At 40.7% G+C, this 13,586-nt stretch overlaps 1 protein-coding gene across 2 annotated transcripts in view; it reads right to left on the bottom strand.

Moving 5' to 3' along the window:
• FOCAD (focadhesin) overlaps positions 1 to 13,586 on the bottom strand; it is a 148,784-nt gene that overhangs the window by 64,354 nt on the left and 70,844 nt on the right. For both annotated transcript variants that reach the window (XM_066613797.1, XM_066613796.1), the window contains exons 16-17: positions 2,469 to 2,603; positions 403 to 453 (exon numbers count right to left, since the gene is read on the bottom strand). In XM_066613797.1, the coding sequence (XP_066469894.1) occupies positions 403 to 453; positions 2,469 to 2,603 (186 nt within the window). The remainder of the gene's footprint in view (positions 1 to 402; positions 454 to 2,468; positions 2,604 to 13,586) is intronic.

Here is a 13,586-nt window from a genome sequence, read left to right as displayed (position 1 = left end):
ATAATTATAATTGCATTCCATTAGATTCCATTATTCACCCCATCTAGTGCCAGAATATGGTATAGTGTCTATACCAATGCATTCTGGAGCGACTGTGGAGGAGCAAGAAACCAGGGTATTTGAAGCTATTTTTTACTGATTTGGTATGCAGTGATTTTTTTTTAATTGACTGGGGTTTCCAGAACAGAACCCCAATGGATAACGAGGCATGACCTGTACACCAATATATTTGCTCTTTCCTACATCAGGTTCAGTAGCCAGAATGCTTTGGAAAGAAGGGAAGCACATAACCAAAACACAGAAGAGAGGTGTTCTGGCAACTCCTGTGCTACCTTAGTAACGTCTACTTGTGAAAATATATCCACTGTCAAACCACACTGTCATCATTTTTCAGCACATCACCTTGCTCTGTGCGAAGCTCCACAGGATGCTGACAACTTGAGCTTTGAATTGCTACAAGATCAGAAAAAGATAACACCATTTAATAATATATACCTTCTTTTTATCTGGGCAACAGGATGGAAAATTCACATGAAGAACACCTGTGATTAATGCCTGTTTTTTTCCCCCCTCCAATTTTTTTTGCCTTTTGAACACTCCTAATCCCCATAAAAGCTTCTGGAACATTCTCCTGTCATAGACTTTGTTTGAAAGCACCATTTCTAGACAGCCATGTGCTGAATGTAGACTTGTTCTCTCCTTATGTCTAGAGTAGCCAAGCCTCCTACTGAGACTGCCATCTGAGCACTAACTGGGCAGCCAAATCTATGTATCTAGGAATGGAGTGCTCAGGTGGATTCCATTCATCCAACTAGGTAACAAAATCTTACCCAGTTTGCAGTAGTTTTCAGTAGCTAGAATAGTTAAGACAATTCTAAATGTAGTATAATGGGCCTTGGCTCACTAGCAAAGTTTCAAAAGGTCAGAAATTACATGGAAGAGCCAATAACGTATGATAAAAGTGCACACAAGTGCCATTTTTGCTAGGAAAAAAAGAATCTGACCTTTAAGTGCTCTTAAGAAAGCAATTCATAGACCATTGACACTGTTGTGGTCTACATTACATTAGCAGGACCAAGGCATTTATAGCCTGCTAAAGTCATACAAGTCACTTATGAAAACATTATCCTCCACTTTCCACTGAAAAGAGAAGGCAGAAGCATTTTGTTAAGTATGTGGTGATGGCATATTACAATATGAAAAGCCGGCTATATGGCCAGATAATATTGAAAGAGGGTCTCAATTATAACTAAGGCCTGATATGTGAAAGCTCATTTCAGATCTGTAGCATCAGAAAAAGGAAGAAAATTATCACATTTGTTCATAGTTTAGAAACACAGTTAATACCAAAGATTTGGCAAGATGTTTACTCAAAAAAAGAATTAAATAAGCATCTTCATGAATCAAGCATGTAACTTTCCATGCTGTGCAAAACAGCTGAAATTTGTGTTCAAATGTGTCCTACCTCTGAACCTCATGCGTTATTTGTCCAATGTTATTTGTCCCTCATGTCCAATGAAGAACCACCTGCTGTCAGAAGATTTGCTCTCAGAAGCCTTCCTGCCTTCCCCCATCTCCACCACGTAGGGTGGTCATGCCTTCATGATAGATAAAATGGTTAGCCCAGCTAAGGTGGCCTTTTCCAAATACATTTTCCTACAGGGTAGACTAGAGTCTTTACATTGCCCTCTGTCATCAATAGTGATGACTTTTTCATCAGTCTATCAGCTGGGCAAAGCTCAAGGCTTATCCAAGTTAGCACTCAGATTCAAAATCCCTTTAGGCGAGGAGTGGTTTCAAGAGGACCTCCATTGTGACTGCGGCAAAATTGTTTTAAAAATAATGAAAAGAATCTTGCTGTTATCCTGTTATGTGCCCTCACACCTGAATTTTTTGACCAATTTTCCCTCCCCCCCAAATACCCCTCCAATTCACTATCCACAAATGGGTTGGCAAATTGGAAGGGGGGTATTTTTTTTTACACAGTTCTAAATATAAATCATATGTAGGTTTCTTGGAGGAAAGGATGAATAAAAATGTGGTAAATATTTAGGACAAAGGAAGTTGGGCTTCCAAGAGAATCTGAGAGTTTTAGGTAGGCTTGATACAAAGCACTACTGTTTTAAGGAATTAAACATTGATGTGTACCACATAAACTAGAGATATAAAGCAATTTTGATTTAGACACTTTCAGAGAGAATCCAACATTGAACTGAAAACATTCACTTCTGGAGGTGGACACACTCAAATTGCGTGCACAGTCTCAAAAAGCACTCCTGAATTACATGGGCGCTTAATAATAATAATAGCAGCAGCATTTGCTAAACAGTTGCTAAACAATTCTGAAGTGCTGTGTAAGTGAAAAAGCCATTCACCTTTAGCCAAGATGATGGGAACGCTCCTGAAATCTTAGACAGCATCTAACACACCTCTAAAGAAAGTGTGCTCCTCAGGGCCAGGGCACATACCTCATACTCATTTGAATTCACCGTTAATGAAGGAACAAGGGAGAACAGTTCACTCAGGGTTTTTAAAATGAGCGGTCGGGTATCGCAGCTCAGCTTTGGCGAGAGTGCGTTCCATGTTGAGCGGATGCAAACAACCTGGAAGGGAAACGAAGGATGCCCATTAAACACAATCCAAAATAAGCAAATCCTACTGTTTCTTCAATACCTTTCTCTATATATTTACACTGGGTCAGAAATTAATTTATGGATTAAAAACAGAAAGAGAACCAAGCAGCCACTTAATAATAGTCTCACACAATAAGTTAGATCACATTTCAGAGCATAACTCCTTCATAGATGTAAACAAAAACAAAAAAAGTATTTTGAAGTGACCAAAAACTGCCTACCATCAGGTGGATTGTATGCTTTTGATATTCATTACACATACAGCCAATGTGTTAAAAATGTTATACAGTCAGTTCTCTTTATATGCAAATTTGCTATCTGCGAATTCGATTATCTGCTATCTTCTCTCATTATCTGTGCCACTGTTCTCATTACCTGATATGCAGAGACCTTTTGGAGGCTGCATGTACCTTCCGAATGGTGCCAGTGACTAGCATAGACCCCTTTAAAATGGCCGGTGGAAGCTTCTGTGGGTCATTTTAAAGAGGTCAGCGCTGGTTGCGGGTCCCATTCTGAAGGTTCCTGAAGCCTGCAGGTCTCTGCAGCAATCAGAGATATTTTGGCACTTCCTGCTGCACTCTAATGGATTTTTCTGATTGCAGGAAAGGCATCCCTCCCCCCCCCCCGTACCCTGTGTACCTAACCCCACTTATCCCATAGCATCAATGGTTCGTTGTCTGCAGATTTGCTGTCTCCTAGGGTTTCCAGGAAACTAACCTGAGTGGATAAGGAGAACTGACTGTAAATTGATATATGTACAGGTACATCATATTTGTGTTTAATTTATGTGAATTGAACCATCCAAGTTCAGCAAAAAAAGGGGACAAACAACCATTTACATAGAAATGTAAGAAAAACAACCATTTACATAGTGTTGGCAATTCCACACAGTGAGCATATGCCCCAGAATGAGTGTGAGGCAAGAGATGTGAATCTACTGCGAATCTCGTAATGCAATTCCAATTTTTACAGAGACAATATGTAGTTTTTGGATTTAAGGCATTTTCAATTGTGATTTTGAGTATATACAATGTTTGTCTTACACACTGACTTTGGAACCCAACCCCTACAAAAGATGTGACTTGACTGTATTACAACTGTATTCTACCTTTCTTCTATTGTGGAAGGTGGCAAAACGCAGGTAGTATACCATCTAGGCACTGACCAGATGTAGACTTGATCAAAGCTGCACTGTGGCATATGCCTCCTACAAACCATGCCCAAGAAATCAGAAGGAATCTCATTTAATAAGCAATTGTTACAAATTTTGCCAACACACATACACAGATTAAAACTAGTCCTGGCTGGAGTGATTGAGGGTGGATCAAAGACCCAATGTTGATCACAGAGAGACTGAGGAGGGGGTTACATACATAACTATTAACATAATCTGGTCAATATGCAAAATGAAGTTTGATGACTGAGACACAGTATAAATATTTGGTCAAAACAGAACAGGATGACAAAGCAGTTGTAACCAAGAATATCGATCCACAAGAATGCTGGGTACATCTCGATTACTAACCTGGTAGACAAATCTCCTTAAGATTCAGTTTTGATGGACAAGGACTTTAATTTAAAAATGAATCCGAGATTGTTTTGGGGAGATTTAAAATAAAATAAAAAAGAACTGTCTGAAGATGGGATTTTTAATAATCAAACTATGTCCTATAATTGCCTGGCAGAAAACAATGAGAGGATTTCCTCATTTTACACATATGTGCAAGTGCATCATTAATTACTTCATGAACTAAGTGGACAGATCAGAGTTATTACTAGGCCAACACCATCATTCAGAAGACTACTTAAATCTAAGACTAGATTTGCTCTATCTTCTGTTTTCAGATTTTATTGCACCATGGCAGCGGTGGCCAAACTCGCCACCGTTGCACAATGAAAATGTGGTCCAGACCTCATCTTACAGTTCCACTGGGTCGCAGCCTGTATTCCTAGCAGATTGGGGAACAGGGATGCTATGGGCAGCTGAGTCTGTTGCCTGGCACCCCAGAAGTCTGCATGACAGGATGTCGGGGCAGATGCAACTGCCCAGTGTCCCTGCCTTCCAGTCTGCTAGGAATACACATGGTGACCCAAAAGAATGGTAACATCTGCTTACCAGGTGGACAGTTTTGTCCGAACCCCGCATCTGGCCCCTGGGCCAGGGTTTGGATGGCCCTGCACCACGGTATCAAGTCTGAGGTTTCTTATATATCAGAAATCAACCATACTTTACAAGACTGGAATAATATTTGTTTTATTATAACCAAATATATAATCTCTTTTCTACTAAAAAAAAAGTGTTACAAAGAAAAGACATTCCAGTAGTTGTACTTGCCACCTTTGAGATTTTGAGAAATGTATTCACAACATAACAATGCACTGTTGGTGGTTCTGCAACAAAACACAACAGTTTTGGAAGGAGACAGAATTTCTGAAATTAACCTTAATCCAATGCTGTTTCTTCTAACACAAGTCTGAGGCAGTCCAAAGGAGCCCTCGTTATTTCATATGAATACACAGTAGCAGCCAGATGGATCTTTCCAAGGGAACGCTCCCACACCTTATGGAGGCGAAGGGGGCTCAGCTCCCCTCGCCTCCAGAGGATCTTCTAAGGCCAGCAGAGGTCACATGCGTCCATCCGCAACCTCTGCGGGACTCAGAATTACTTAGAGGCCAAAAAACACAACTTCCAGTTTCTGAAGGGAAACAGGAAGAAAGATCTGTATTCCTTTGAAAGGCGTTAGGAGGGCCGGGGAAGCCCTGGAGGGCTTCCCCTGGGCCTCTCCTTGCCTCATAAGGCATAACAACTGGTTCCCTTTTGTTAGGCTGAATTGCCCATTCTGAGCCTCATAGAGGCCACAAGAGGACGCGCATGGCCTCTGCAGGGCTCAGAAAAGCCTCCGAAAGTGAGCACAGCTCCCCTCACCTCTGGAGGCTTTAAAAGGGTGACAAAGGTGTCATCGTTTAATGACGGCATCATTTAACAATGGGGTTTAGGGAATGTACCCCCATCATGAAGCGATGCTTACCTGTATAGTAATGACCAGTTACAAGTCATGGTAGGTATGTGCAATCTCTTGGTTTTAGAGGCAGGCTGCCTCTGATTGCCAGATGCAGGGGAGGGCAGTAGGACACAGATTGTGTCTGTTGCCTTGTGTGTTCCCTGGGGCATTTGGTGGGCCACTGTGAGATACAAGAAGCTGGACTAGATGGGCCTTTGGCTAGATAGTCCAGTGGGGCTCTTCTTATGCCCACAGCATTTAGGTTCTCAAGGTTTTTCTCTTTTCATTTAGAAGAACTATTTTTTTCAGAAGATCTGATACTACTTTATTAGGGAAAGACTTCTTGAACCCAGCAAGCTATCACCAGCGCCACAGTGAGTGTCTATTTGTGTCAAAATTATTGCTTAATAAGACAACACTGAAGCAATTTGTTTCCAAGATGAGCCACCCGAGGGCTATAAGAATAAAATTCAGGAAAAGCAACCATTTAAAGAAGTGCAATATACATCTGGACTAAGCAATGCATTAGTCAGTGTCAAAGTGGTATTAACACCATCTATTAAGTCAACTGATTTTCAACTGAGTTCTTCAGTAAATACAATTGCTAATACTGTATACACTTTCTGACAAATGGATTGTATTATATAGTTGGGTCAAATAAACTGTGCAACTAATTATGTGCAACCAAGGGTGCAATGAAATTATGTTTCACAAACACCAGTGCACACATATTACAAAGGCCACATGGCAAAACTACCTTTGAAATGGAGGGAGAGTTTCAAAAACTAGTTTGTAATACGGCATGGGCAGTTGCTGGTGAAAAGGAAAAAAAGCAAACTATCACATACACAATATGCACCACTGGCTACACCTGAAGAAGTTCTTTGGGTCCCAGGCTGTGTGTCTGAAGCATGGCATCCTATGAATGAGGGTGCTGGTGCTGCAATGCCAGCATTGGGTGTTGTCAAAGCACTGTAAAGCACTTTCCAACATCCTGCAAGAAAGTGGTGCAGGCAGGAAGACCTGCGCAGTCCCACGGGTGCCACATTCCACCTGACGGCTGCAAGCGCAAGTAAGTTTTGTGACAGGAGGTGGAGGGGCAGGAAAGTGTGGCAGGAGGGTGTTCCGACGATGGGAAGCAGGTGTTCCAAAGCAGGGGGAGGGTGGAGAAAGGGCAATTCAGGCCCAGGAGAGGGGTAAGGATGGCAGAGCAGGCCTCCGCTGCATCCTATCCTCCATCCCAGGTCTGCTGGTGTTACCTGGTGTTATTTGGTTCTAAATAGCTGGCGCAAATCCAAGCAACCTCTTTGAGCAGGCTGGGGCGCTACACAGGGTAAGGGAACAAATGTTTCCTTGCCCCAGGGAGGCCTCCTGCCTGGTGTAATCTAACACTGGATAAAGTATGGACCCGGCAGACCTGCTGAGCCAGCATTGGATAGAAAAGTGCTGTAAGTGTGACTAAACTGTGACTATTGCTGACTAAGGCCCAAATCCTAACCCACTTTCCAGCACTGGCATAGCGGTACCAATGGGACATGTGCTGCATCCTGCAGTTGGAGGGCACTCACGGAGGGCTCCTCAAAATAAGGGAATGCTTGTTTCCTTATCCAGGAGCTGCACTGCCCTCATGTCAGTGCTAGAAAGTGGGTTAGGATCATGCCCTAAAGCCTAAACCAATTACCTGTAGCTTAAAAATACCTGGGCTAATAAGGAAACCTGCCACACCCTCTGTAGTTAAGTTTTAGTCACCTTTCCATTCTATGTGAAAAAAGAGTCTGTGTAAACCAAAACTTTCAATGCTCATACAACAACAAAGGTGATCCATTAAAGCAGTGGTTCTCACACTTTAGCATCGGGACCCATTTTTTAGAATGAGAATCGATCAGGACCCACTGGAAGTGATGTCAGGACCAGAAGTGACATCATTAATCAGGAAAATTTTTAACAATCCTAGGCTGCAATCCTACCCACACTTGTCCAGGAGTAAGTCCCATTTACCATCCTTGTTAAAAGAATATACATAGTAGCCTGTTAAAAGTACAGATCGGCAACATTTCCCCAAATACAGTCACTTGCCAGTATAACATCAAGTCTAAAATATTAAAAATAAAATACTGAAATGAATGGGGATCCACCTAAAAATTGACTGGCAACCCACCTGTGGGTTTTGACCCACAGTTTGAGAAACACTGCAAAACACTGCATAGTTTTATAACTATGTCTCTGGGACTGATACGACACAAATGGTACATATCAATATCAGTTAGTATCAACTAATACATCTGAAACCTTATACATATCTTGAGAGACACAGTTTTGCAGTGGGAGTTTAGAAAGAATGTGAAATGGGCTCCCAACCTGTGGTCCATAGACCATAGGTGGTCCTTGAGGCACGAGAAATGGTCTGCAAGATCTCTGGGGGAAAAAATGATAACCTTCAATCACTTCCAAAGATTGTTGAACAAGTGCTCCTCCATGGATCACCAGAGAGGGTGGTGAATGGACTGCCTGTAGCCACAGCCAACAATGAAAGCAGCAACCCACAAATCTCTATAAAAAATAAATCTCTAATAAATCTTCTTTAATTATTACAAATTTCATCATATTCGTTATGTGCAGGGAGGTGAGGTGCGGTCCACAACGATTCCCATTTTTGGTTCAGTGGTCCACAGGCTCCTAAAGGTTGAGAACCACTGGTCTAAAAGTAGCAAATGCTAACTACAGAATGATAGAAATTGGAACCAGTGGCACCTTGAAACACCATTGATCCTATTCAGGCTTTGTTTTATACTACAAATGTTTGCACCTTTTAAGGACAACTTGTTTAAGAACCCAGTTTACAGAGCTGCCAAACCAATCCGCGTCCACTGCAGCTATCTACCACAGCACATAAAATCATAGCTGTAATGAATGAATCTGACAGTCAAGTCTTTTGCATGATAGGCGATTAATCTACATTCTCCATTCCTCTCCCCTGTATGAAAGTGTCCAGGTTATCCAAGGCACCCGCTCCCCCCCCCATCTCTGCAGGGAGCAAGTCATTGTAATAAAGACTTCAGTGGATTTCCCTGCGGTCAGTTCTTGACAGAAGTGTACAAGGTTCCCTGAAGGAATTTCAACTTTTCAGACTTTGCTACCATTTCTGCAGGATTCGACCCATTTTAGTTATCTCCTATTGTTATGCATCATACAAGTCTTCAATATAGTGGAAGCGGGTGGATGGATGGATGATAACATTGTCTGGAAAACATTTTTTTTCCCCAAAACTTGCAAGTCCTGAAATGAAAGGTCAACACATGATTGGGGGGGCGCAATGTTAAGAGTTACACATCTGCTTCATATTCAAAATCAAGGAAGTAGATGTCAGAGAGAATTTCATAATGTATACAAAATTATAAGCAAAGCCATAGATGCCTCTGCCAAGTGGGAGAATCAAATATCTATCCATGCTTAGAAATGAACTGAGAGCACTCCTATGAAGTCCACGCCATAAAGGGAATGACTTAATGAAATACACTGGAGCAACATTTTTATATTGGAAAAATAATCAGCATACTGGTCATCAAAAAGTAATTAAGCAGCCACTTCAGAGGCTGTGAAAACACTTTAGGGGACAATTTCAAAAACTGTCAAGATAAAGCTTCCAGGAATGCCTATTCAGTTAAGTCTTTTTAACAAACAGGCAGATCCATGAATACAATTCCAGTGTAACTAATGTTGACAGCTACTGAAACTTAATCTGATTATATGCTGAGTGAAAATGACACTTCTCCACCCCCACTTTCAAAAACACTATTCTCAGGAATTAGAGAGACCAATTCATCTGCAGTGGAGAGGGAGAGAGAAAGAGAGAGAGAGAGAAAAAATATCCCAGCATTGAAGGGGTCATAATGATATACTATATTCACAAATTAATTGGAGAAATGATAGACCAATTTATTCTGCAAAAAGAAGAATAAATGTAAATTATATTGCATTTATGCAGCCTTATTACATACCATATTTAAGAAAAGAAAAAAAGCACTACAGAATGGCAATGTCCATCTTCTGAAAGCTTTTCCTAAGAATAAGTTAAGCTTGTACAGAAGAAAAGGTCATCTTTGTTCCACAAGCACATGTACAAGAGTTTAAAACATAACCTCAAACATACTGATCTTATATTTTATATCAAGGTCTAGCACCAAACCTATAGGATCATGTGCCAGATTTCAGCAACATGTTCTCTTGTATGGGAGGACAACATATGTCCTCTTTTGTAGAAGGAGAAATGACTGTTCCATGAACCTGATGCACACAGAGATCGATAGTTTATTAGGGTTTTGGTTACATTACAAGAAACAGGATGATCAAGATCCAGGTTATACTAATGAGCAGCAAAAAACATGGTTGCATATCATACAAAGCCTTGCACATAGAAACTCTTGAGGAACTCCTCTAGATTTGGAATTAATTTTCTCATGCAACACTCTTCTGTTAAGTCAAAAACCACCTTTAGGAAAAATAGCTTTGCCAGCTGAAGGCATTTTTGGACCAAAGCTATTGTTCCTTGTATGTATTCGTGCTCTGCACAAGGGGCTTTAAACTTCAATCCTGAACTCTTAACACCATAAATATTCAATTCAACCAGAAATTGTGTAAGCAAGCCATTGTTAATAACAACTGTAAGCCAACACAGCAGTATAAAATGCATAAATATAATAATTTAATGTCATAAAATATGAAAACTATTTATTTTATACTGCTTTGAAATTGAACAAAATCAACCTTGATAATTTGGTAGATATTATTCCATTTCAAAGTAGCATAAAATAAAATGCCATTTTTAAAAGCCTTTATTTCCTTGGTTTGTGAGGGTATGCAATCTTTATCTCTTTTGATAAAGAAAGTGAAATGAGATGGTAGAAAAATCTTTAACTTATAATACAATGTAGGATAAAAATTAAAAAAAACTTAGTAATATCTGATGTGAGCTTCATTTACAGCAAAATACAATGCACATCTACTCAAAAGAAAGTCACACTGAGTTCAGTTGGGATACTCCCAGGTAAGCATATATAAGATTGCAGCCTTAATGTATTACATCCTTCCATATTTGACTTTGGATTAATTATTAAGTAAAAAGTAATGCTTATTTTTCCGTTCTCTGTGGATATATGGAGCAACTGTTTCCCTTCCACTATTAAAGATCCTTTGAAATATTAAAAAGGGGGAGATCTCTGTCAGTATATTAATCTTCTTTTCCCCAGGCTAAGTGTATCTAGTTCCTTCTGCCTGTCTTCATAGGATTCGCCTTCCAGACACTTAAATATCTTAAGTGGAATCCTTTCCAGCTTGGCAACAGCCGTACAACACAGAGCCTTAAAAGGAACACTGAAACCCAGAGTGACCCTAACTGAGCTGTAGGGAGTCAAAATGCTTTTGAACCACTCCTTCTTTCAAGATATTCATGTTTCACCCCCCCCCCCAATCAGCCAGACCATGACGTGCCACAAGCAAACAGTGGTACAGAATAGAAAGGCAAAAATGGCCTTTCATTAGGTAAGTCATGGCAGTGATTGGAGACTGTGGGGGGTGGAGTACCATTATGACAGCAAAATTCCAAATACTACATTTATTTTTCACCAGTGGGGCACCATTTTCCGCCTCAAGCAAAAATTGGCTTGGATCATCTCCTGAAAGGGTTTCCATTAGAACACTGCAGATGAATTAAGAGAGGAAGTGGTCAAGTTCCATGCTGCATGGAAAAACAGAAACAAAACAGAACCTCAGGCTCATAAGTCAATGTGAGTAGGGGTGGGGGTGGGAAGGTAATTACTTATCTGGTCTATGAAGTATTTAGTAAACTACTGCATAAGCAAAAACACAATACAGGATGTGTTTTTACAAAAGGGTCAGCTTAGCCTAGCGGTTTTTACAAACTAATTTGCTAAAGAAGATTTTAGGTATAGCAGGTACACCATCACATTCTGGGAGTCAAGGAATGAATCATCCTCTTAGGGCTAGTTCACTTGGTCTCCACCACCGTGCAGTTCACATGGTCCAACCCCACTCCTGTCTGTAAGGAGTGGGGCATGATAGCGAGTTTCTGACCCATGCTCAAACTCGCCGTGAATAATCACTGCTTACAACCATATGTTCCATTCACTCCTTTGTGTCACAAACAGACTACACACAGAGGGTTATGTGTCAACTGCATTCAACATCCTTTATAAGGTGGCAGAGGTTCACACAACTCAATTACTTGCCCCACACTCCTGGGGAAACTATAGGAAAGTAGGTGGAATAAAACCGTGAATTAGCCCTGCAAAGCATACATTTGGCGCCACACCTACTAGCTGCACAGCATACCTCACACTTCTATGACAGGAACACATAGCTGTCAGGTCTAAACTCTAATCCACCAGCACAACTATTCTCCTATGAATTTCCTCAGTCATATGTCGTATTATACAACAGAACACCATACCTACATATCACTCACAATCAGAAAGCATCATTCAGTGTGACATTGGGGTTGAAGTTTCTTCCAAATTCAACCATTCAAAAGATTAATGCTTTTTTAAAAATGCGTACACCTAAATCAAGACTTGCATTCACTAAGATAGCACAGCGGCATTATCCATTACCATACTTTGAGACACAGCATTATTTCCAACTTGGCAGTGTTCATTCACTGATCATGATTTGTAACCAAGGAGCTAGACTTCTCTGTGGTAGCTAGACTCAAACTTCCCTGGTCTCCAAAGTGACTGATCTTTTCTGAGTGCTTTTGGAATTTGGCTAAGATTCATTAAATCACTGGCATTATTTGGAACATTTAAAAAAATCAGCCTTATATTCTTAACACCAATCACTTGCCATCGCATTTTCTCAAACAGAGGTGATCCAACAACAATTCAGTATTAGCCAAGATATTAAGCCAGAAAAGGCAACACATTCAAAATGCAGGATATATTGCGGTAAGCAGAGCCATATTGTATCGATTTCAAAGCAATATTTCAAAAGCTGTAATTTGCAAGCACAAAAGTTAACTAGCTATAACTGCTATATGACTTCACAGTCATGATTTTTATACTGTGTTCTGGACCATATCAGATTTATCTCATTGAGAAGAACAGTAACAGCAGATCAGACTTCCTGGAAATGACAGCCAATCTTCCCTTGGTTTGTGGAATCACAGAACTGGTTTTACATAAAGTATGCAGAACCTTTTGACCCTGCTAACTGGGTAAGAGGCACTTTTTCAAGTGGATGCTCCTCTTTTATTTAGCAGGGAGAGAGTAACTGGCCCTCCTCACCCCAGCAGTGTCTTTTCTAGTGGCTGTCTGCTGGTGTTCTTTTGCATCTTTTTAGGTTGTGAGCCCTTTTGGCACAGAGAGCCATTAGTTACCTGATTTTATTATATTATTATTATTATTAACATTTTCCTCTGTAAACCACTTTGTGAATTTTCATTGAAAAGCGGTATATAAATACTGTTGTTGTTAACAACAACAACAACAACAGCAGCAGCAACCTGGGCAGGGTCATTGTGAATCCCAGAGTAGGTCAAGGGGTGAAGCCGGGGGGGGGAAGTCATGTGGGTAGAGCCTACAGGATTTTGGTGTGTTTGGATCATGGCCCAGATCTAAATCTTTCTGTTGAACTAGAGTGCTCTGAACAAAAGCACAACTGGGGAAGACGCAACCTTATATTTCTTACAATCAGCCCCAAAGCAAAACAAACAGCAACCAACCTTTATTCTCCCCCCACCCCGCACCAACTGATATGTGCTCTCAGTTCATGCAGGGGTCTGGCTCACTGGCTCCTGGGAATTCCTACTGGAACTGGTGGTACTCACTTTTATTCATTTCCAGCAAATTTTCGGCCCGTTAGTTTGCTTTCTGTAATAGGTAAGATTTATGCTAAATATCTATGCAATAAACTTACTCTCTGGGTTACTTCGCAAGGC

This window comes from Tiliqua scincoides, chromosome 2, assembly GCF_035046505.1.
Source record: "Tiliqua scincoides isolate rTilSci1 chromosome 2, rTilSci1.hap2, whole genome shotgun sequence".
In the NCBI taxonomy this organism is placed as follows: domain Eukaryota; kingdom Metazoa; phylum Chordata; class Lepidosauria; order Squamata; family Scincidae; genus Tiliqua; species Tiliqua scincoides.
This window is presented reverse-complemented; position numbering and strand designations above follow the sequence as displayed.